This window comes from Bombina bombina, chromosome 6 (genome assembly GCF_027579735.1).
Source record: "Bombina bombina isolate aBomBom1 chromosome 6, aBomBom1.pri, whole genome shotgun sequence".
NCBI classification, from domain to species: Eukaryota; Metazoa; Chordata; class Amphibia; order Anura; family Bombinatoridae; genus Bombina; species Bombina bombina.
The window spans coordinates 1,114,233,783-1,114,257,263 of record NC_069504.1 but is presented as its reverse complement, the minus strand read 5'-3'; the positions used below and the strand labels follow the sequence as shown (position 1 = coordinate 1,114,257,263).

Genomic DNA, 23,481 nt, shown 5'->3' with positions numbered 1-23,481 from the left:
GTAATTTTTTTCTCTAAAAGAGCTGATATATTTTTTAGTTAGTTTTTTTTTTTTTTTTTTTTTTTTTTTTAAGGGTATTAGAATAGGAATATTTTTTTTTTATTTTTGATCATTTGTTTGTTATTTTGTGTAATGTATATTTTTAGGGGGTGTGTTTTTTTTTTTTAGCAAAAGAGCTATTTAACTTAGGGCTATGCCCTACAAAAGGCCCTTTTAAGGGTCCCCAAAATGGCCCTTTTAAGGGGCCTTGGTAGTTGGGGTGGGGGTTTGTATAGTGTTAGGGGGTGTTTGTATATTTTTTTGGAGCAAAAGAGCTGTTTATCCCCGGGCAATGCCCTACAAAAGGCCTTTTAAGTGCCCTTGGTAGTTTATTCTAGATTAGACTTTTTCCTTTGGGATGGTTTTTTTTTTAAACAGGGTATTAGAATAGGAATAATCTTTATTTTTTTTGGATAATTTTGTTTGTTTGTTTTATGTAATGTTAGGTTTTAGTGTAAGGCAGGTTAGGTTTTATTTCACAGGTAAGTTTGTATTTATTTTAGCTAGGTAGTTATTAAATAGATAATAACTATTTACTAACTAGTCTACCTAGTTAAAATAAATACAAACTTACCTGTGAAATAAAAATAAAACATAAGCTAGCTACAATGTAACTATTAGTTATATTGTAGCTAGCTTAGGCTTTACTTTACAGGTAAGTATTTAATTTTAAATAGGTATTATTTAGTTAATAATTGTAAATTTAATTTAGATCAATTTTAATTATGTTAAAGTTAGGGGGTGTTAGGGTTAGGTTTAGTGGTAGGGTTAGGTTTAGGGGTAGGAGTAGGGGTTAATAGTTTAATTTAGGTTGTTGCGATGTGGGGGTGGCGGTTTAGGGGTTAATAGGTTTATTTAGTTAATAATTGTATTTTTTAATTTAGCTATATTTTAATTATGTTAAAGTGAGGGGTGTTAGGCTTACGTTAGGGTTAGGGGTTAATATAGTTTAATTTAGGTTGTTGCGATGTGGGGGGCTGGCCGTTTAGTGGGTAATAGGTTTATTTAGTGGTAGTGATGTGAGAGGCCAGAGATTTAGGGGTTAATAACTTTATTTAGTTGCAGCGATATTGGGGAGTGGTGGAATAGGGGTTAATAACTTTAATATAGTTGCGGCGATGTTGGGGTGTGGCGGAATAGGGGTTAATAACTAGTATAGTGGCAGCGATATCGGGAGCGGCACATTAGGGGTTAATAATTTTATTTAGGTGGCGGCAATATCGGGAGCGGCATATTTGGGGTTAATAACTGTAGGCAGGCGTCGGCGATGTCAGGGGCAGCAGATTAGGGGTGTTTAGACGTGGGGTTTATGTTAGGGTGTTAGGTTTAAACTGTAATTTCTTTTTCCCCATAAACATCAATGGGGCTGCGTTACAGAGCTTTGTTTCCGCGATCGCAGGTGTTAGACTTTTTTTTGCTGGCTCTCCCCATTGATGTCTATGGGGAAAGCGTGCATGAGTACATCAAAACACCGCTGCTTTTGTGTGCGGTATGGAGCTCAACACAGCCATATCGCCCGCACAAGCCGGGTTTTTTTAAAACTTGTAATGGCAGCGCTATAGGGGGTTAAATAACGCAACTTTTGTTGCGTTCTTTACTTTCCCTATAGCGCTCAAAACTCGTAATCTAGCTGTCTGTTGTTAACATAATTTTTTTTGCAATTTAAAGGGTACATTTAACCACCAATCAGCAAACGCTACCCAGGTGTTGAACCAAAAATGGGTCGGCTCCTCAGCTTACAGTCCTGCTTTTCAAATAAAGATACCAAGAAAATGAAGAAAATTTGATAATAGGAGTAAATTACAAAATTGCTTTAAATTGCTGATCTATCTGAATCCTGAAAGAAAAAAGAAAAATGTGGGATTCATATCCCTTGAATTGCCTCTAGTCATCTTAGTATGTGTTATTTACAGATAAGAGCAGGTCAAATAAGTGTTTTGTGTGTTGCTGACATAAAAGGGGTTAAAGCCTCACTCATAGGTTAATATAAAATCACTTATTTCTGTGTGTTACTGTAACAATAGATGAATTGTACACACAGCAAGGCACTGGATGCTAAGGAGAAAGTGTTTGATCTCTGTATGTTACTGTGTCACAGTCAGGGATAGGCACGGACCGAGGCTGTGGTGGAGATTTTCCGAAGTACAGACGTTAGTGAAGGACACCAAGGTACATTTCAAATTAAAAACATAAAAAAAACACTCTCTGTACAGAGAGAGTAGTGGATACATGGTGGAGTAGCCATCCAGCAAAAGTGGTAGAGACAGGGAAGTAGTTTAAACATGCATGGGATAGGCATAAGGTTATGCTAGATATAAGATAAGGCCAGGAACTAATAAAAGTATTCAGAAAATTGGGCAGACTAGATAGGCCGAATGGTTCCTATCTGCCGACATATTCTATGTTTCTATAAGTCAGGAGAACGACACTTTGCTGTTAAATAGGCTGCACGTTGGACGCCCCTGATCTAGTTCCACAAGTACAAATGAAACATCTAATCAAACAAGTTTAAAATAACATTTATATAAAGACTGCTTGTGGTATTAACTTTTTTTTTTGGTTATAAAGAGAGTCTTCAACTCCTGACAAAACCCACCCACCTTGATGTTAATTGCCTGATCATCATGGTTGGTTACTTACTTGGTTATGTAAGGTTTGTCAGAGTAGGCAGTGGTCTTCTACACACAGACACCAGCACCACGCTGCTACACAGATCAAGGAGGAATTGGGATGGGTCACAACTCACGGTTAGTTGACTGCAGGCAGCTTGCTTCTTTCCTCACTTTCCCGCTACTAAGCGTGGTGCCGCTTTGGTCAAGGAGCAGTGAGGACCAGCATTCATCTGTCCTACTCCTCCCTCCCCTCCGCAAAACGCGTGGCGGACACTGCAAGGGCCAGTCACGGACACCAGTGTCCGTGTACGGACACCTTGCCTATCCCTGGTCACAGTCTGGTGTGTCACATGTGTTTTCCAGATCACAGACCGGTCTCTGACACTGAATTTATTGTCATATGTTGCTTTATGAAAGGATTTCAGTTTGACTAAGCTATATGGGTGTGATTCATATTTCTACTGACTCTCTGATACCTGTTGAAGCCAAAGGGACTTTCATGTAAATCTGTGTCCCTTAAAGCAAAGGTTTACTCAAAAATGTTCTCCCTTTTAATTTGTTCCCTATTATCCACTTTAACTGCTGGAGTGTATTAAATTGTTTACAAGTATTTCCATTAACCTTATATTGGCATTTGAAATAGTTTATTTAGCCTGTGGTATCCCCACCCATCCTGAAAGTTTTAGGCCTCAAGGCCAAGCTGTGTTAGCACTACCAGTAGAATAAATTACACTCACAGTGGGGTATAGAAGAGATAAGGTAATAAAATGTTAATTTTCCATTGTTCTCTCCAAGTATTTGTGATTGGTTTATGGACAGACATAAGATAAAGAAGAAGGTATATGTACACAATGTGATTAAATAATGAGATCTGATTATACCTACAGATATAAGATACAGACACATGAATATGTACACAATGTGATAAAGTAATAAGATCTGATTACTGATTATACCTACAGATATAAGATAAAGACACTTGTATATGTACACAATGTGATACAGTAATGAGATCTCATTATACCTACAGATATAAGATACAGACACATGTATATGCACACAATGTGATACAGTAATGAGATCTGATTATACCTACAGGTATAAGATACAGACACATGTATACAGGGAGTGCAGAATTATTTGGCAAATGAGTATTTTGACCACATCATCCTCTTTATGCATGTTGTCTTACTCCAAGCTGTATAGGCTCGAAAGCCTACTACCAATTAAGCATATTAGGTGATGTGCATCTCTGTAATGAGAAGGGGTGTGGTCTAATGACATCAACACCTTATATCAGGTGTGCATAATTATTAGGCAACTTCCTTTCCTTTGGCAAAATGGGTCAAAAGAAGGACTTGACAGGCTCAGAAAAGTCAAAAATAGTGAGATATCTTGCAGAGGGATGCAGCACTCTTAAAATTGCAAAGCTTCTGAAGCGTGATCATCGAACAATCAAGCGTTTCATTCAAAATAGTCAACAGGGTCGCAAGAAGCGTGTGGAAAAACCAAGGAGCAAAATAACTGCCCATGAACTGAGAAAAGTCAAGCGTGCAGCTGCCAAGATGCCACTTGCCACCAGTTTGGCCATATTTCAGAGCTGCAACATCACTGGAGTGCCCAAAAGCACAAGGTGTGCAATACTCAGAGACATGGCCAAGGTAAGAAAGGCTGAAAGACGACCACCACTGAACAAGACACACAAGCTGAAACGTCAAGACTGGGCCAAGAAATATCTCAAGACTGATTTTTTTAAGGTTTTATGGACTGATGAAATGAGAGTGAGTCTTGATGGGCCAGATGGATGGGCCCGTGGCTGGATTGGTAAAGGGCAGAGAGCTCCAGTCCGACTCAGACGCCAGCAAGGTGGAGGTGGAGTACTGGTTTGGGCTGGTATCATCAAAGATGAGCTTGTGGGGCCTTTTCGGGTTGAGGATGGAGTCAAGCTCAACTCCCAGTCCTACTGCCAGTTTCTGGTAGACACCTTCTTCAAGCAGTGGTACAGGAAGAAGTCTGCATCCTTCAAGAAAAACATGATTTTCATGCAGGACAATGCTCCATCACACGCGTCCAAGTACTCCACAGCGTGGCTGGCAAGAAAGGGTATAAAAGAAGAAAATCTAATGACATGGCCTCCTTGTTCACCTGATCTGAACCCCATTGACAACCTGTGGTCCATCATCAAATGTGAGATTTACAAGGAGGGAAAACAGTACACCTCTCTGAACAGTGTCTGGGAGGCTGTGGTTGCTGCTGCACACAATGTTGATGGTGAACAGATCAAAACACTGACAGAATCCATGGATGGCAGGCTTTTGAGTGTCCTTGCAAAGAAAGGTGGCTATATTGGTCACCGATTTGTTTTTGTTTTGTTTTTGAATGTCAGAAATGTATATTTGTGAATGTTGAGATGTTATATTGGTTTCACTGGTAAAAATAAATAATTGAAATGGGTATATATTTGTTTTTTGTTAAGTTGCCTAATAATTATGCACAGTAATAGTCACCTGTACACACAGATATCCCCCTAAAATAGCTATAACTAAAAACAAACTAAAAACTACTTCCAAAACTATTCAGCTTTGATATTAATGAGTTTTTTGGGTTCATTGAGAACATGGTTGTTGTTCAATAATAAAATTAATCCTCAAAAATACAACTTGCCTAATAATTCTGCACTCCATGTATGTACCCAGTGTGATAAAGTAATGAGATCTGATTATACCTACAGATATAAGATACAGACACATGTATATGTACACAGTGTGATACAGTAATGAGATCTGATTATACCTACAGATATAAGATACAGACACATATATATGTACACAATGTGATAAAGTAATGAGATCTGATTATACCTACAGATATAAGATAAAGACACATGTATATGTATACAATGTGTTACATTAATGAGATCTGATTATACCTACAGATATAAGATACAGACACATGAATATGTACACAATGTGATAAAGTAATGAGATCTGATTATACCTACAGCTATAAGATACAGACACATGTATATGTACACAAGGTGATAAGGTAATGAGATCTGATTATACCTACAGATATAAGATACAGACACATGAATATATAAACAATGTAATAAAGTAATGAGATCTGATTATACCTACAGATATAAGATAAAGACACATGTATATGTACACAGTGTGATACAGTAATGAGATCTGATTATACCTACATATATAAGATACAGACACATGTATATGTACATAATGTGATAAAGTAATGAGATCTGATTATCCCTACAGATATAAGATAAAGGCACATGTATATGTACACAATGTGATACAGTAATGAGATCTGATTATTCCTACAGATATAACATAAAGACACATGTATATCTACACAATTTGATACAGTACTGAGATCTGATTATACGTACAGATATAAGATACAGACACATGCATATGTACACAATCTGATAAAGTAATGAGGTCTGATTATACCTACAGATATAAGATAAAGACACATGTATATGTACACAGTGTGATGAAGTAATGAGATCTGATTATACCTACAGATATAAGATAGACACATGTATATGTACACAGTGTGATAAAGTAATGAGATCTGATTATCCCTACAGATATAAGATAAAGGCACATGTATATGTACACAATGTGATACAGTAATGAGATCTGATTATTCCTACAGATATAACATAAAGACACATGTATATCTACACAATTTGATACAGTACTGAGATCTGATTATACCTACAGATATAAGATACAGACACATGCATATGTACACAATGTGATAAAGTAATGAGGTCTGATTATACCTACAGATATAAGATAAAGACACATGTATATGTACACAGTGTGATGAAGTAATGAGATCTGATTATACCTACAGATATAAGATAGACACATGTATATGTACACAATGTGATAAAGTAATAAGATCTGATTATACCTACAGATATAAGATACAGACACATGTATATGTACACAATGTGATACAGTAATGAGATCTGATTATACCTACAGATATAAGATAAAGAAGCATGTATATGTACACAGTGTGATAAAGTAATCAGATCTGATTATCCCTACAGATATAAGATAAAGGCGCATGTATATGTACACAATGTGATACAGTAATGAGATCTGATTATTCCTACAGATATAACATAAAGACACATGTATATGTACATAATGTGATAAAGTAATGAGATCTGATTATACCTACAGATATAAGATACAGACACATGAGTATGTACACAATGTGATAAAGTAATGAGATCTGATTATACCTACAGATATAAGATACAGACACATGTATATGTACACAATGTGATACAGTAATGAGATCTGATTATACCTACAGATATAAGATACAGACACATGTATATGTACACAATGTGATACAGTAATGAGATCTGATTATACCTACAGATATAAGATACAGACACATGTATATGTACACAATGTGATACAGTAATGAGATCTGATTATACCTACAGATATAAGATAGACACATGTATATGTACATAATGTGATACAGTAATGAGATCTGATTATACCTACAGATATAAGATAGACACATGTATATGTACACAATGTGATACAGTAATGAGATCTGATTATACCTACAGATATAAGATAGACACATGTATATGTACACAATGTGATACATTAATGAGATCTGATTATACCTACAGATATAAGATACAGACACATGTATATGTACACAGTGTGATACAGTAATGAGATCTCATTATACCTACAGATATAAGATACAGACACGTGTATATGTACACAATGTGATAAAGTAATGAGATCTGATTATACCTACATATATAAGATAAAGACACATATATGTACACAATGTGATAAAGTAATGAGATCTGATTATACCTACAGATATAAGATACAGACACATGTATATGTACACAGTGTGATACAGTAATGAGATCTGACTATACCTACAGATATAAGATAGACACATGTATATGTACACAATGTGATACAGTAATGAGATCTGATTATACCTACAGATATAAGATACAGACACATGTATATGTACACAGTGTGATAAAGTAATGAGATCTGATTATACCTACAGATATAAGATAAAGACACATGTATATGTACACAATGTGATACAGTAATGAGATCTGATTATACCTACAGATATAAGATAAAGACACATGCATATGTACACAATGTGATAAAGTAATGAGATCTGATTATACCTACAGATATAAGATAAAGACAAATGTATATGTACACAGTGTGATAAAGTAATGAGATCTGATTATACCTACAGATATAAGATAGACACATGTATATGTACACAATGTGATACAGTAATGAGATCTGATTATTCCTACAGATATAACATAAAGACACATGTATATGTACATAATGTGATAAAGTAATGAGATCTGATTATACCTACAGATATAAGATACAGACACATGAATATGTACACAATGTGATAAAGTAATGAGATCTGATTATACCTACAGATATAAGATAAAGACACATGTATATGTACACAGTGTGATACAGTAATGAGATCTGATAATACCTACAGATATGAGATAAAGACCCATGTATATGTACACAGTGTGATACAGTAATGAGATCTGATAATACCTACAGATATAAGATACAGACACATGTATATGTACACAATGTGATAAAGTAATGAGATCTGATTATACCTACAGATATAAGATACAGACACATGAGTATGTACACAATGTGATAAAGTAATGAGATCTGATTATACCTACAGATATAAGATACAGACATATGTATATGTACACAATGTGATACAGTAATGAGATCTGATTATACCTACAGATATAAGATACAGACACATGTATATGTACACAATGTGATACAGTAATGAGATCTGATTATACCTACAGATATAAGATAGACACATGTATATGTACATAATGTGATACAGTAATGAGATCTGATTATACCTACAGATATAAGATAGACACATGTATATGTACACAATGTGATGAAGTAATGAGATCTGATTATACCTACTGATATAAGATACAGACACATGTATATGTACACAATATGATACAGTAATGAGATCTGATTATACCTACAGATATAAGATAGACACATGTATATGTACACAATGTGATACAGTAATGAGATCTGATTATACCTACAGATATAAGATACAGACACATGTATATGTACACAGTGTGATACAGTAATGAGATCTCATTATACCTACAGATATAAGATAAAAACACATGTATATGTAAACAATGTGATAAAGTAATGAGATCTGATTATACCTACAGATATAAGATAAAGACACATATATGTACACAATGTGATAAAGTAATGAGATCTGATTATACCTACAGATATAAGATAAAGACACATATATGTACACAATGTGATAAAGTAATGAGATCTGATTATACCTACAGATATAAGATACAGACTCATGTATATGTACACAATGTGATAAAGTAATGAGATCTGATTATACCCACAGATATAAGATAAAGACACATATATGTACACAATGTGATAAAGTAATGAGAACTGATTATACCTACAGATATAAGATACAGACACATGTATATGTACACAGTGTGATAAAGTAATGAGATCTGATTATACCTACAGATATAAGATAAAGACACATGTATATGTACACAATGTGATACAGTAATGAGATCTGATTATACCTACAGATATAAGATAAAGACACATATATTATCACAATGTGATAAAGTAATGAGATCTGATTATACCTACAGATATAAGATACAGACACATGTATATGTACACAGTGTGATAAAGTAATAAGATCTGATTATACCTACAGATATAAGATAAAGACACATGTATATGTACACAATGTGATACAGTAATGAGATCTGATTATACCTACAGATATAAGATAAAGACACATGTATATGTACACAATGTGATACAGTAATGAGATCTGATTATACCTACAGATATAAGATAAAGACACATGTATATGTACACAATGTGATACAGTAATGAGATCTGATTATATCTACAGATATAAGATAAAGACACATGTATATGTACACAATGTGATAAAGTAATGAGATCTGATTATACCTACAGAAATAAGCTACAGACACATGTATATGTACATAATGAGATACAGTAATGAGATCTGATTATACCTAAAGATATAAGATAGACACATGTATATGTACACAATGTGATACATTAATGAGATCTGATTATACCTACAGATATAAGATAAATACACATGTATATGTACACAATGTGATACAGTAATGAGATCTGATTATACCTACAGATATAAGATAAGCACACATGTATATGTACACAATGTGATACAGGAATGAGATCTGATTATACCTACAGATATAAGATAAAGACACATGTATATGTACACAATGTGATAATGTAATGAGATCTGATTATACCTACAGATATAAGATACAGACTCATGTATATGTACACAATGTGATACAGTAATGAGATCTGATTATACCTACAGATATAAGATAAAGACACATGTATATGTACACAATGTGATAATGTAATGAGATCTGATTATACCTACAGATATAAGATAAAGACACATGTATATGTACATAATGAGATACAGTAATGAGATCTGATTATACCTACAGATATAAGATAGACACATGTATATGTACACAATGTGATACAGTAATGAGATCTGATTATACCTACAGATATAAGATACAGACACATGTATATGTACACAATGTGATACAGTAATGAGATCTGATTATACCTACAGATATAAGATACAGACACATGTATATGTGCACAATGTGATACAGTAATGAGATCTGATTATACCTACAGATATAAGATAAAGACACATGTATATGTGCACAATGTGATACAGTAATGAGATCTGATTATACCTATATATATAAGATAGACACATGTATATGTACACAATGTGATAAAGTAATGAGATCTGATTATAATTCCAAACTCAACCCATTTTATTAGGTTGTGGCCTCAAAACACAAAATCAGCTAATTCATATACACAAATAAACCTTAAAAAGCAAATCTCATATATTTTATACTCTGCACTGCAGCTGGTAAAAAAAGTAATTGGAAACACATTAAGGGAAAAACAATTTTATAGTATACTGTCCCTTTAACTATGCACATAGAATAAGACTTTATGTATGCTCAAGAAATGTGCGGGGTTTTTTAAAAAAAAATTACAGTTCCCCTCTTTTGCCTTTAGCTGCTTTATTATGACCTCTGTGTCTGTATAGCAGTATTGTCTCTTGCGTCTTTAAATAGTTGTATCTATATTTCACCTGTTTTCATGCATTTTGTGTCTTCAAAGGGCATCTTCACAGGACACAACTTCACAGGGATACTGAGTTGCATGGAACTGCTTTCAAACACATTCATGTGTGCCACGTGCTCAAACTGCCCAGCGCTGCTCATCTGAGAAAGAGAAAACACAAAGTCTATTGTTATTCTGCCCACTGCTCTTCTATCTATATTCTATATACAATGAAACACCTACTGCAGTTTTACAATATAGCTATCAGAAACAATGTAACTGCTTGTTGAACAAAGTAGTCTTTATGGTCTTGGTTTTAAAAGCAGCACTCTGGGTCTACACTTTATTCAAAAACACAAATTATTTGCCAAATGTTCTAGTAGTTTGACATTAAAAAGAAAAAGTATGAAAACAAAGCTTACAGCTCTCTCTCTCTCTCTCTCTCTCTCTCTCTTAGTGTGTGAGGCTTCATTACATTTTTTTCACTACGCTTGAATCGAGTCTGCACTCTTTTCCTTTTTGTGTTTATAGATTTCTGGTTGGGTCATTTGGAGTTACCCGTGTAAGAAGAGCGGCAGGATTCACCAGTATCCAGTAGTGAACATCGGACGAGATCCACACTTGAACTTTTATTTATGTATGATACCTATGCCCTTTTGGGTACACCTATTGACTCAGGTTTTTATTTAACCATTTGCCTTAATTGGGACTATTTCCTATCCGGATTGGTTCTACACAGTTCTACTTATTTGTTCTTTGTATAGTTAATATTTATTGTGTATGGGGTTGTATAGTACATGCTACAGTAATTTGCCTCAGATAATAGATTTATATAAAGACACTACATTTATGCTACATAATAAAAAATTACCTGAAACACAAATTCTTTCTTCCATGATTAAGATAGATTATACATGGTTAAACAACTTTCCAATTTACTTCTATTATAAATGTTGCTTCATTCTCTTGTAATCCTTTGTTGAAGGAGCAACAAAGCACTACTGGGAGCTATATGAACACCTCGGTAAGCCAATAAGAAGAGGCAAATATCTGCAGCCACCAGTCAGAAGCTAGTTCCCAGCAATATCTATGGGACGCAACTTGATATTACAGGTCCATGATATATCACATTTACAAGAGAAGAGTTAGAGCAGCCAACATTGCTCTAGCGCAACCTATACTCTCAATGGATATCATGACCTTGTTAAATTGCACTGAAATTGAAGGTTACAGGCTGCACTCAAGCACAAGTCAAATTGTACCAGAGTATTTAGCACGACTTGAGACTTGAGTCTAAGGGGCCGAATTATCAAGCTCTGGATGCCTCTGTTTCCATGCGAGCCTTCAGGCTTGCCGGAAACAGCAGTTATGAATCAGTGGTCTTAAGACCGCTGCTCCATAACTGGTCCTCTGCCTCTGAGACTGCGGTCTGCAATCCGTCCGATCCTATACGATCAGGCTGATTGACACCCCTGCTAGTGACCGATTGGCCGCAAATCTGCAGGGGGCGGCATTACACAAGCAGTTCTGGTGAACTGCTTGTGCAATGTTAAATGCCGACAGCCTATGCTGTCGGCATTCAGCAATGTCTGTCGACATGATATGGTAAAGCGTATTATGTCAGACAGACATTGATAAATTTGCCCTTAATATGTGTATGTATACATGTCTATATATGTCCATATACAGTATGTGTATACATGTGTATTTATGTGTTTATATGTGTAAATATGTATGTACACACATAAATAGATCTAAAATATCTATCTATCTATCTATCTATCTATCTATCTATCTATCTATCTATATATGTATATATTCCTATATATATATAGGTATATATACAGTACATATATATTTTACAAAAAATACAAGCATATATATATGTATATTTAACAATAAAAATAACATGTTCTTCTAGGTGAAGGACACAGTAATGTATTCCTAACACGGCTTTAGTGCAGTTGATCTAACACAGTGTCGGGTCACCACGCGACCAATAAAAGGGAAAAGGTTTTCGTTGGCGTGCCCCATCAAAGTCTATGAGGAGAGGGAGTGTGCGATATCCGAAGTCCTGAAGTTTGCACACAAGTCTTTTGCTCGCTCGCTAACTTTTTACTTTCGGCTTGTAATACCAGCGCTAATCTGGCTGCACTAATTATTTAACTTGAGTGCAGTTAGCGCTCGAGCATGAAAAAAATAGTGCGCCACTTGTCATTTGGGCCTTCATTTTTTGCTTCTATGTTGCCTTAACTCCTTCCCGCCCTTAGGGCAATATATGCTGTCCTAACTGTGCTGGGTTTTAGCGTCGTTAGGATGGCATGGAACGCCCTAGCTGTTCTGCTGTACTGAAGCTATAACGACTTCCTAAATGAGATCGCGGACTGGAGGGTGTGCTTAGCGTCATAGTCACTCCCCCCAGACCCAATCCCATCATTGAAATCACGCAATCAGTCCATGACGTCATTCAAATTTGTTTACTTATTTGTTTACATCTAAACTTTGTTTTCGATGTAACAAATAAATACCGGCATTAAGGGGTTAAAGTAAGCTTGTTAGAAAATACTGGCACATCCTGAGAAATAATAAACACAGACTAAAAGAAAGATACTTTCAGAGCATTCATTCTCAGAAGGGTTTAAGGCAAACTTAACAAAGCTTTTAGTCTCAGTTTGCAAAGCCCTTTACTTGAATGTGATGAGCCCAATAAAAGCCCATTAATTACACTTATTAGAGCATAGCTTTTTGTGCCTTTTTAGAGAAAACAACCTACAGGTAGGTAAAATGAATGAACTAAGTTGCCTAGAACATTGTTGTCAGTAAGCACTGATGTGGTTAATTATAGATTGATAGTCTGGATAAATAAAGAGCCACTGGCACGGTTGTTTTAGAAACTAATGGAAACTTTAATCCGCTGGAGCTGCCAAGGACCTGTTCTCATCTGAGTAAATTATTCTCAAGGAGCTGATAATAACTAAGTTCTTGTCCTGAATAAATGTCACAGAAATAGTCCAAAACATTATGTTCCCTGGGGTACATAAAAAGGATGCGTGATTTGTGTGTGAGATGAGTAGAAGGTAAAGCGCTTATGAGCTGTGAATTAACCTTGTGTGCAGTAAACCTGCTGGCAGCTATTTGTGCACCTTACAGCTTCATACTCTGTGTCCTCCTCTATTTTCATTTGCTGTGACTCTTTCTTAGGAGAATACAAATAAGCAGTGCAGAGAGACACTCCGCAGCAATATATCTGCTTTTACTGCTATTTCATGTTCTATCTAACTGTGCTAGGGAGGTCTGCTACATAATGTGCACCAGTGCATTGCACCAGAGCCGATAATTCTTTAATTATGTGTCTAGGAAAAGGCACCTTTACTAAAAGCAGACTGCAATGTTTTATTATGAAGCTTAAAGGGACATGGAAGTCTACAAAATTAATCTTTCATGCTTTAGATAGAGCATGCAATATTTATTAAAAATACAACATTCAAGGTTACTTATTCAATCAAATTTGTTTTGTTCTGTTGATACTTTTGTTAAAAAGCATGCCTGGGTATGCTTAGTACTTTGCATGTGGTGATGTCACCTTCATTTCTAGAACCCTCTAGCAAGACCTAACAGTCTGGACATAGAGATGTGGAGGGATTCCCTGTGATACAATTCAACATTGGGACCCACAATAACACAACACATAGCAGTCCTTCAAACTATGGGGCAGCAATGTCATAATTTAGATAACACATACAAGTAAAAAAAATGCTGTCCTTCTTATGTCAAATTTGCTTTGTTCATCTAGTATCATTTGGTAAAGTGTATGGTTGGCTCAGGAGCACTCACGTGTCTTTAGCATTTAATGGCAGCGTTGTTTGCAACAGTGTATAACATTGCTTAACCCATTGATACCAAGAAACAAGGCAAATTTGAAATGTAGTTGGAACTTTTTTTGCAAGGTCTATCTAAAGGATGAAATTGTCATTTTGATTTCACAATCCATCTTCTCCATAGGCAGTGACATTGCTGGTGGGCCAGGGGGAACACATGCATAATAGCTGACCCCTCATGTGCCCCCCAAAAGTGGTATTCCCTCACAACTCTGTGTAATCTCACCCTATTGCCCGGGCCCAAAATCCCTGTTGGGCATCCTGGAAGTGCCCACCCAGATATTATTTTTGGAGATGCCACTGTCCATAGTAAAACCAACCCTACTGGCATTCCTAGAAAAAAAACACTGTAACATGTTATGCATTTTAAATAGAAGTAATATAGGAAGAGCGGAACTTTACACGTTTTGTTACAATGTTTAGGAATTGCTAATATATTTTACAACACAGGCACTTCATTGTTTAAAAACAGCTTTAGATTGCACAGTGGCAGCTGTATATGTTTCATTCAGGAGAGGAAGCCAAAGACCCACTGACATTGTGAGACAGAAACAGAAGGACGTTGGGCTCTATTTCAGTTTGCTAGAAACACTCCGTAATTGGGTTTACACAGCATGATCAGCTGTTATTAAACATAAAGCCAAGCCATTGGAATACACTTCTCGCTCTAGTTTTCATGTAATTTGTTGACATATCTCAGCTATTCACACAGCATTTGTTTGGCACATCGATCTAGCACATGCTCAGTTCATTTTTGTAAGAAACCTGATTGTAATTTAGTTTCATTAAAATGTACTGACAGGTTCTCAGCATACGGGCATCAGATTCTGTTAGTCCGCTGCTTATATGTTTCATTATATACTCAAGTGAGCGTATATATTGTGCCTCTTCTCTCTCACGAAGAATCGATTGAGGGAAGGGCCTGTCAATCACCCCAAGAGAGCCGGCTCAGGTTGATTTCTCTGCGCCACCTGATGACTGCTGCTTCTTACATTGCGTGAAGTAGTCTTGCATGTGCGAACCTTCCCAGCAAGGGCTCCGGAACAGGTTACACTGCTTTGTACATAAAGCCCTTAATAACCATTATATAAAATTAATAAACATTCAACACATTTATATTTCTGATAGAAAATCTAGAAAAGAAAAAAATATATTTTGAATGCAAAAATTAGATTTTTGGAGAAACTGGAATCTAATGAACAGAATAAGGGAAGTTTATATTAAATAGTACCCTCTGCTGGAGAAAAGATGAAACACAGAGTTTAATGAATTAATCTACTAGACAGAGAGAGAGATAGATGATAGATAGATAGATAGATAGATAGATAGATAGATAGATAGATAGATAGATAGATAGATAGATAGATAGATGATATGTGTCTAGGGAGATTACTTAGGGCCTGTGCACCTTTGTGTGGTTTCCAGTTTGCATGATTGAAAGCATGCATTGTTAGGCTGTGGTGAAGGACCCAGGAGGGAGAGTTCTTGATGTGGTTCCTGGGCTTGAGCATTTTGACCAGATGCGGTAACTAACTGTTCCATTTTTGTTTTTAATCTTAGCTGTGTTCTTACAAGAGAATACCAGACTTTCTCTGTGTGTGGTGTTGATTAATTTGTCTGGGGTTAACTGTCTGGGTCTCTGGAGGCTGTGTAGCTGACTGTGAGTGCTATTCAGCACACAGGGCTGTGCATTTTACAGGGTCACAGGATGTGTACCTGGTCCAGTTTGAGAGTGCAGTTCATTTCAGTGTTTTGTACCCAGAAAAATAAAAATACTTTTTTAAGAATTATCATTCTTTGTATGTGAATGTATCTGCTGAACCTAGCACTGTTACTTTTGCTAAAAACATTTTTCCCTTTTTAAATAAATGGTCGCTGTTTAGCATTTGTATAGTAATACAAACTACTATTAGATATATTATAGAATACCTTTTCTGGTATTTCACTAGGTGGTGCTCTCCAATATATTTCGAATACATATTATGTGTGTAAATGTATGCAGGGGATCTGCACACACAATAAACTTCCAACTTCTGGGGTGCTCTGGGTAGGAAAAGTAAATAAATGAAATAAACAGCTCCCGCACTGTGAAAACACAAACTGTCTGAGGAAGGGGCTTACTACCCCGAAACGTCACAGTTTAATTAAAGAAGTTTGTGTTTTCACAGCAGATAGTGCGGGACCTGTTTATTTCATATATATATATTCACAGTATATGTATGTGTGCTTAGGGATTAAACACCACTGAGGAACAAGGGGAAAACAGCGCCATCTGCTGGATTTTTATAGAAATTATATTTAAAACTCTTCTAAAGTTTTGAATAAAGCTCCAGTGCACCGTATCCTACCTATCGCTGTGTGAGTGCTGATAACAAGCACTGGCTGTCTAACTCTGCTGTTGTCGGGAGCAATTGCCCTGTTGCCCCCCTGGATCTGCCACTATTGCACTTGAGCGATAATAATGGGTAATCACATTAATATTACATAGAATCTAGCCCTATGTGTTATATATCTAGCCCTATGTGTTATATATCTAGCCCTATGTGTTATATATCTAGCCCTATGTGTAATATATCTAGCCCTATGTGTTATATATCTAACCCTATGTGTTATATATTTAGCCCTATGTGTTATATATCTAGCCCTATGTGTTATATATCTAGCCCTATGTGTTATATATCTAGCCCTATGTGTTATATATCTAGCCCTATGTGTTATATACCTAGCCCTATGTGTTATATACCTAGCCCTATGTGTTATATACCTAGCCCTATGTGTTATATACCTAGCCCTATGTGTTATATATCTAGCCCAATGTGTTATATATCTAGCCCTATGTATTATATATCTAGCCCTATGTGTTATATATCTAGCCTTATGTGTTATATATCTAGCCCTATGTGTTATATATCTAGCCCTATGTGTTATATATCTAGCCCTATGTATTATATATCTAGCCTTATGTGTTATATACCTAGCCCTATGTGTTATATATCTAGCCCTATGTGTTATATATCTAGCCCTATGTGTTATATATCTAGCCCTATGTGTTATATATCTAGCCCTATGTGTTATATATCTAGCCCTATGTGTTATATATCTAGCCCTATGTGTAATATATCTAGTCCTATGTGTAATATATCTATCCCTATGTATTATATATCTAGCCCTATGTGTAATATATCTAGCCCTATGTGTTATATATCTAGCCCTATGTGTTATATATCTAGCCCTATGTGTTATATATCTAGCCCTATGTGTTATATATCTAGCCCTATGTGTTATATATCTAGCCCTATGTATTATATATCTAGCCCTATGTATTATATATCTAGCCCTATGTGTTATATATCTAGCCCTATGTATTGTATATCTAGCCCTATGTGTTATATATCTAGCTCTATGTGTTATATATCTAGCTCTATGTATTATATATCTAGCCCTATGTGTTATATATCTAGCCCTATGTGTTATATATCTAGCCCTATGTGTTTTATATCTACCCCTATGTGTTATGTATCTAGCCCTATGTGTTATATTTCTACCCCTATGTGTTATGTATCTAGCCCTATGTGTTATATATCTACCCCTATGTGTTATGTATCTAGCTCTATGTATTATATATCTAGCCCTATGTGTAATATATCTAGCCCTATATGTTATATATCTAGCCCTATGTGTTATATATCTAGCTCTATGTGTTATATATCTAGCACTATGTGTTATATATCTAGCCCTATATGTTATATATCTAGCCCTATGTGTTATATATCTAGCCCTATGTGTTATATATCTAGCCCTATGTGTTATATATCTAGCCCTATGTGTTATATATCTAGCCTTATGTGTTATATATCTAGCCCTATGTGTTATATATCTAGCCCTATGTGTTATATATCTAGCACTCTGTGTTATATATCTAGCTCTATGTGTTATATATCTAGCCCTATGTGTTATATATCTAGCACTCTGTGTTATATATCTAGCTCTATGTGTTATATATCTAGCCCTATGTGTTATATATCTAGCCCTATGTGTTATATATCTAGCTCTATGTGTTATATATCTAGCCCTATGTGTTTTATATCTAGCCCTATGTGTTATATATCTAACCCTATGTGTTATATATCTAGCTCTATGTATTATATATCTAGCCCTATGTGTTATATATCTAGCCCTATGTGTTATATATCTAGCCCTATGTGTTATATACCTAGCCCTATGTGTTATATATCTAGCCCTATGTGTAATATATCTAGCCCTATGTGTTTTATATCTAGCCCTATGTGATATATATCTAACCCTATGTGTTATATATCTAGCCCTATGTGTTATATATCTAGCCCTATGTGTTTTATATCTAGCCCTATGTGTTATATATCTAGCCCTATGTGAAAGATATGGGAATAGTTTTAGTTCCCGCTGAGCTGTGCCAATCGGTTAAGATGATTTGTGACCCACTAGGTATCAATCACGTCTCAACCACATTATATGCGTAGCAGGCAGGCGGAAAGTCAGAAACCAAAAAAAAAAATCAAAAATGTAATAGTCAAAAAAAATTGTGCTGAAGCAAGGACACACCTACACACTGCTGCCGACACACGGATTGAATCAGCCAATAGGATTGAGCTTGCATTTTATTGGCTGTTCCAAGCTTGGCATTTTTTTCTTTTTAGGAAGATTTAGTGTACAGCAGTGCTTTCCAAACTGTGTGTCGTGACAGACTAGTGTGTCGGCAGCAGTGTGTAGGTGTGTCCTTGCTTCAGCACAAATTTTTTTGAATATAACTTATTTGAATTCTTTTTTTTGGTTTCTGACTTTCCGCCTGCCTGCTACGCATATAATGTGGTTGACACGTGATTGATACCTAGTGGGTCACAGATCATCTTTACCGATTGGCACAGCTCAGCGGGAACTAAAACTATTCCCATTGGAGGCTTTGGTGGGAAAATTGGCTCCTGACTGCACGTGTAGTCTCCTCAATCGGCTCGTGATTTCATGTGTATTCAGTGAGTGGGACAGCAGTGTGTTTGCAGCGCGGGCACTAGTGAGTCGGACACGCAGTGCCCTGAGGGCGGCAGCTAAAACAATGAGCTGAAGTCGGAAGTCAAAGTTTTTTTTTTCCAGCTAGCTCCGAGTAGTGCATTGCTGCTCCTGCTCTTGATAAATGGATAGGAAGTGGAAGCTTAAAAATGCTTGATGATGAAATGTGAGTGTCTTTATCTAATATTCCACCAAATATTCAGAAACTGTGTTCATTCTATCAACCTCATACAGCCCATTAAAATAGTAAGTAGCTATTGGTGTTATTAAAGTTTTTTTAATTCTTGCACATACTTACTGTTACTTGTAAATACATTTCGTTATTATATCATTTATGTTTCTGTCCGTATCTCTTAAAACAAGTTAGTTTAACCTCCTGTTTGCTAGTACAAATGAATTACTGTGTCATGAATTGATGTTGGTCTATAAAGTGTGTCGCCAACATGAAAAGTTTGGAAAGCTCTGGTGTACAGGATATTAACCTTTTAAGCCAAATGAACATAAGTACTACGTCATGCAGTACATTGCCCAGCGTACTGTGCTGACGTAGTACATCCAACACTTTGGCTCATGCTGCGGTCCTCACTGTCAACTTAGACAGCAGAAACTGCAGTTGGGGGCAGAAGGTGTCTGTGTTCATATAGTAAGATAGTGCTGACCGTGTTCCATTACTATATGAAGACTGATCACCAATACAGACAATGACTGCATACTGAACTATTGCCAGTAACAAATATGGCAGTGGTGGGGAAGAGGGAAGATAATTATTTCTGAGGGATCGGGGAGGTGGGATTCCTAAACTAATTTAAAAAAACCTCAAATTGCATACTGGCAGACTACCTGAGATGGTGGAAGATGATGGTGACCAGTGAGAGAGGGGAGGGAAGAGAGCTGTTTGGGAGTGATCAGGGAGTTGGGAGGTCTCAGGTGGTAGGGTAATCACTGCACTACAATACATTTTACTCTTTACAGCTAATTAATTAACCCCTTCACTGCCAGGAATTTCAGATGTGTACAATTAGCGGCTTTCTAATTACCAAAAACGAATGGCAAAGCCATGTATGTCTGCCATTTCTGAGCAAAGGGGATCCTAGAGATACTTTTACAACCATTTGTCTTATGACTGCAGTAGTTGTGTGTAAATAATGTATATACAGTGGGGCAAAAAAGTATTTAGTCAGCCACCAATTGTGCAAGTTCTCCCACTTAAGAATATGAGAGAGGCCTGTAATTTTCATCATAGGTATACCTCAACTATGAGAGACAAAATGTGGAAACTAACATTGTCTGATTTGGAAAGAATTTATTTGCATATTATGGTGGAAAATAAGTATTTGGTCACCTACAAACAAGCAAGATTTCTGACTCTCACAGACCTGTATCTTCTTCTTTAAGAGGCTCCTCTGTCCTCCACTCATTACCTGTATTAATGTTACCTGTTTGAACTTGTTATCAGTATAAAAGACACCTGTCCACAACCTCAAACAGTCACACTCCAAACTCCACTATGGTGAAGACCAAAGAGCTGTCGAAGGACACCAGAAACTAAATTGTAGACCTGCACCAGGCTGGGAAGACTGAATCTGCAATAGGCAAGCAGCTTGGTGTGAAGAAATCAACTGTGGGAGCAATAATTAGAAAATGGAAGACATACAAGACCACTGATAATCTCCCTCGATCTGGGGCTCCACGCACAATCTCACCCCGTGGGGTCAAAATGATCACAAGAACGGTGAGCAAATATCCCAGAACCACACGGGGGGAACTAGTGAATGACCTGCAGAGAGCTGGGACCAACGTAACAAAGGCTACCATCAGTAACACACTATGCCGCCAGGGACTCAGATCCTGCAGTGCCAGATGTGTCCCCCTGCTTAAGCCAGTACATGTCCGGGCCCATCTGAAGTATGCTAGAGTGCATTTGGATGATCCAGAAGCGGATTGGGAGAATGTCATATGGTCAGATGAAACCAAAGTAGAACTGTTTCGTAGAAACACAACTCGTCATGTTTGGAGGAGAGAGAATGCTGAGTTGCAACCAAAGAACACCATAACTACTGTTTTGGGGCTGTTTCTCTGCAAAGGGAACAGGATGACTGATCTGTGTGGCCATGTATCGTGGGATTTTGAGTGCAAACCTCCTTCCATCAGCAAGGGCATTTATGATGAAACATGGCTGGGTCTTTCAGCATGACAAAGATCCCAAACACACCGCCCGGGCAATGAAGGAGTGGCTTCGTAAGAAACATTTCAAGGTCCTGGAGTGGCCTAGCCAGTCTCCAGATCTCAACTCCATAGAAAACCTTTGGAGGGAGTTGAAAGTCTGTGTTGCCTAGCGACAGCCCCAAAACATCACTGCTCTAGAGGAGATCTGCATGCAGGAATGGGCCAACATACCAGCAACAGTGTGTGACAACCTTGTGAAGACTTACAGAAAACTTTTGACCTCTCATTGCCAACGAAGGATATATAACAAAGTATTGAGATGAACTTTTGATATTGACCAAATACTTTTTTCCCACCATAATTTGCAAATAAATTCTTTCCAAATCAGACAATGTGATTGTCTGGATTTGTTTCCACATTTTGTCTCTCATAGTTGAGGTATACCTATGATGAAAATTACAGGCATCTCTCATCTTCTTAAGTGGGAGAACTTGCACAATTGGTGGCTGACTAAATACTTTTTTGCCCTACTGTGTATATATTTTACAATAGTGCGTTTTTTAAACATTGCACTATGTAAAACGTGTTTTTAGTTATAGATGGCTTTTTAATATTGTATTTTTCTGTTCAGTACTGTATGTGTTTAGTTCTAATATAGCGACCCCACTAACAAAACGTTTTCTATATTAACTAAACCTTCGTTACGAGCAATATTACAAGTAAATCCATTTAGTACTGTTTAAACTTACTTTCTATCCTATGGCATGGAGAGTCCACAACTTCATTCCAATTACTAGTAGGATATTCAACTCTGTTCTAATATTGCAATCGCACTCTACAGAACGTGTCATTACACATGTAAAATATACCCACAATCCCCCAGCTCCTATAGGTTTATTATTCATGTACTGGTTTCACTAGTGTATTGTAACAAAAGGTGTTTGTTTCTGTTGATACAAATAAATTGTAAAGCCATCCAATAAAGGGATCATTTACTTACACCTTCGCTGCAGGTGGAGATGCTGCCTTTACCAGTCCGCCAGTGTCAGAGAAGAATCACCTCCCACAGAGAAATATAGTAAAATGCCACCAAACACTGATTCAGCCCTTTATCGTACTTCACCGCCAAACTCAATGGCAATGCGTATCCCGTTATAATACATCGCTACCGGGACAGTGCATACAACATCGGGCGCTTTGTGTCCAGTGGTGGCTCTAGGTGCTACTGGGCACGACATTAGCACTGCCAATCACAATCATAGTAGCACCCAATCTCAGTGGTCGCATTGTCTAGTGGCCCCCTCAGTTCTGTGGCTGCTGCTGTTGTACTGACTAGATTTGTCCTTTAGATCATGTAGCAAAAAACATCGACCTGCATCCTCTAGACAGTAGGGGGTGGTTTTGATAGCCCCAAAATATGCATTTTTTTTA

At 36.6% G+C, this 23,481-nt stretch overlaps 1 protein-coding gene across 1 annotated transcript in view; it reads right to left on the bottom strand.

The window, feature by feature from the left end:
• Nucleotides 1-23,481, bottom strand: part of LOC128662479 (uncharacterized) — a 230,244-nt gene that overhangs the window by 182,657 nt on the left and 24,106 nt on the right. The window contains exon 2 of the mRNA XM_053716263.1: nucleotides 10,992-11,124. Coding sequence (XP_053572238.1) covers nucleotides 10,992-11,124 — 133 coding nt within the window. The remainder of the gene's footprint in view (nucleotides 1-10,991; nucleotides 11,125-23,481) is intronic.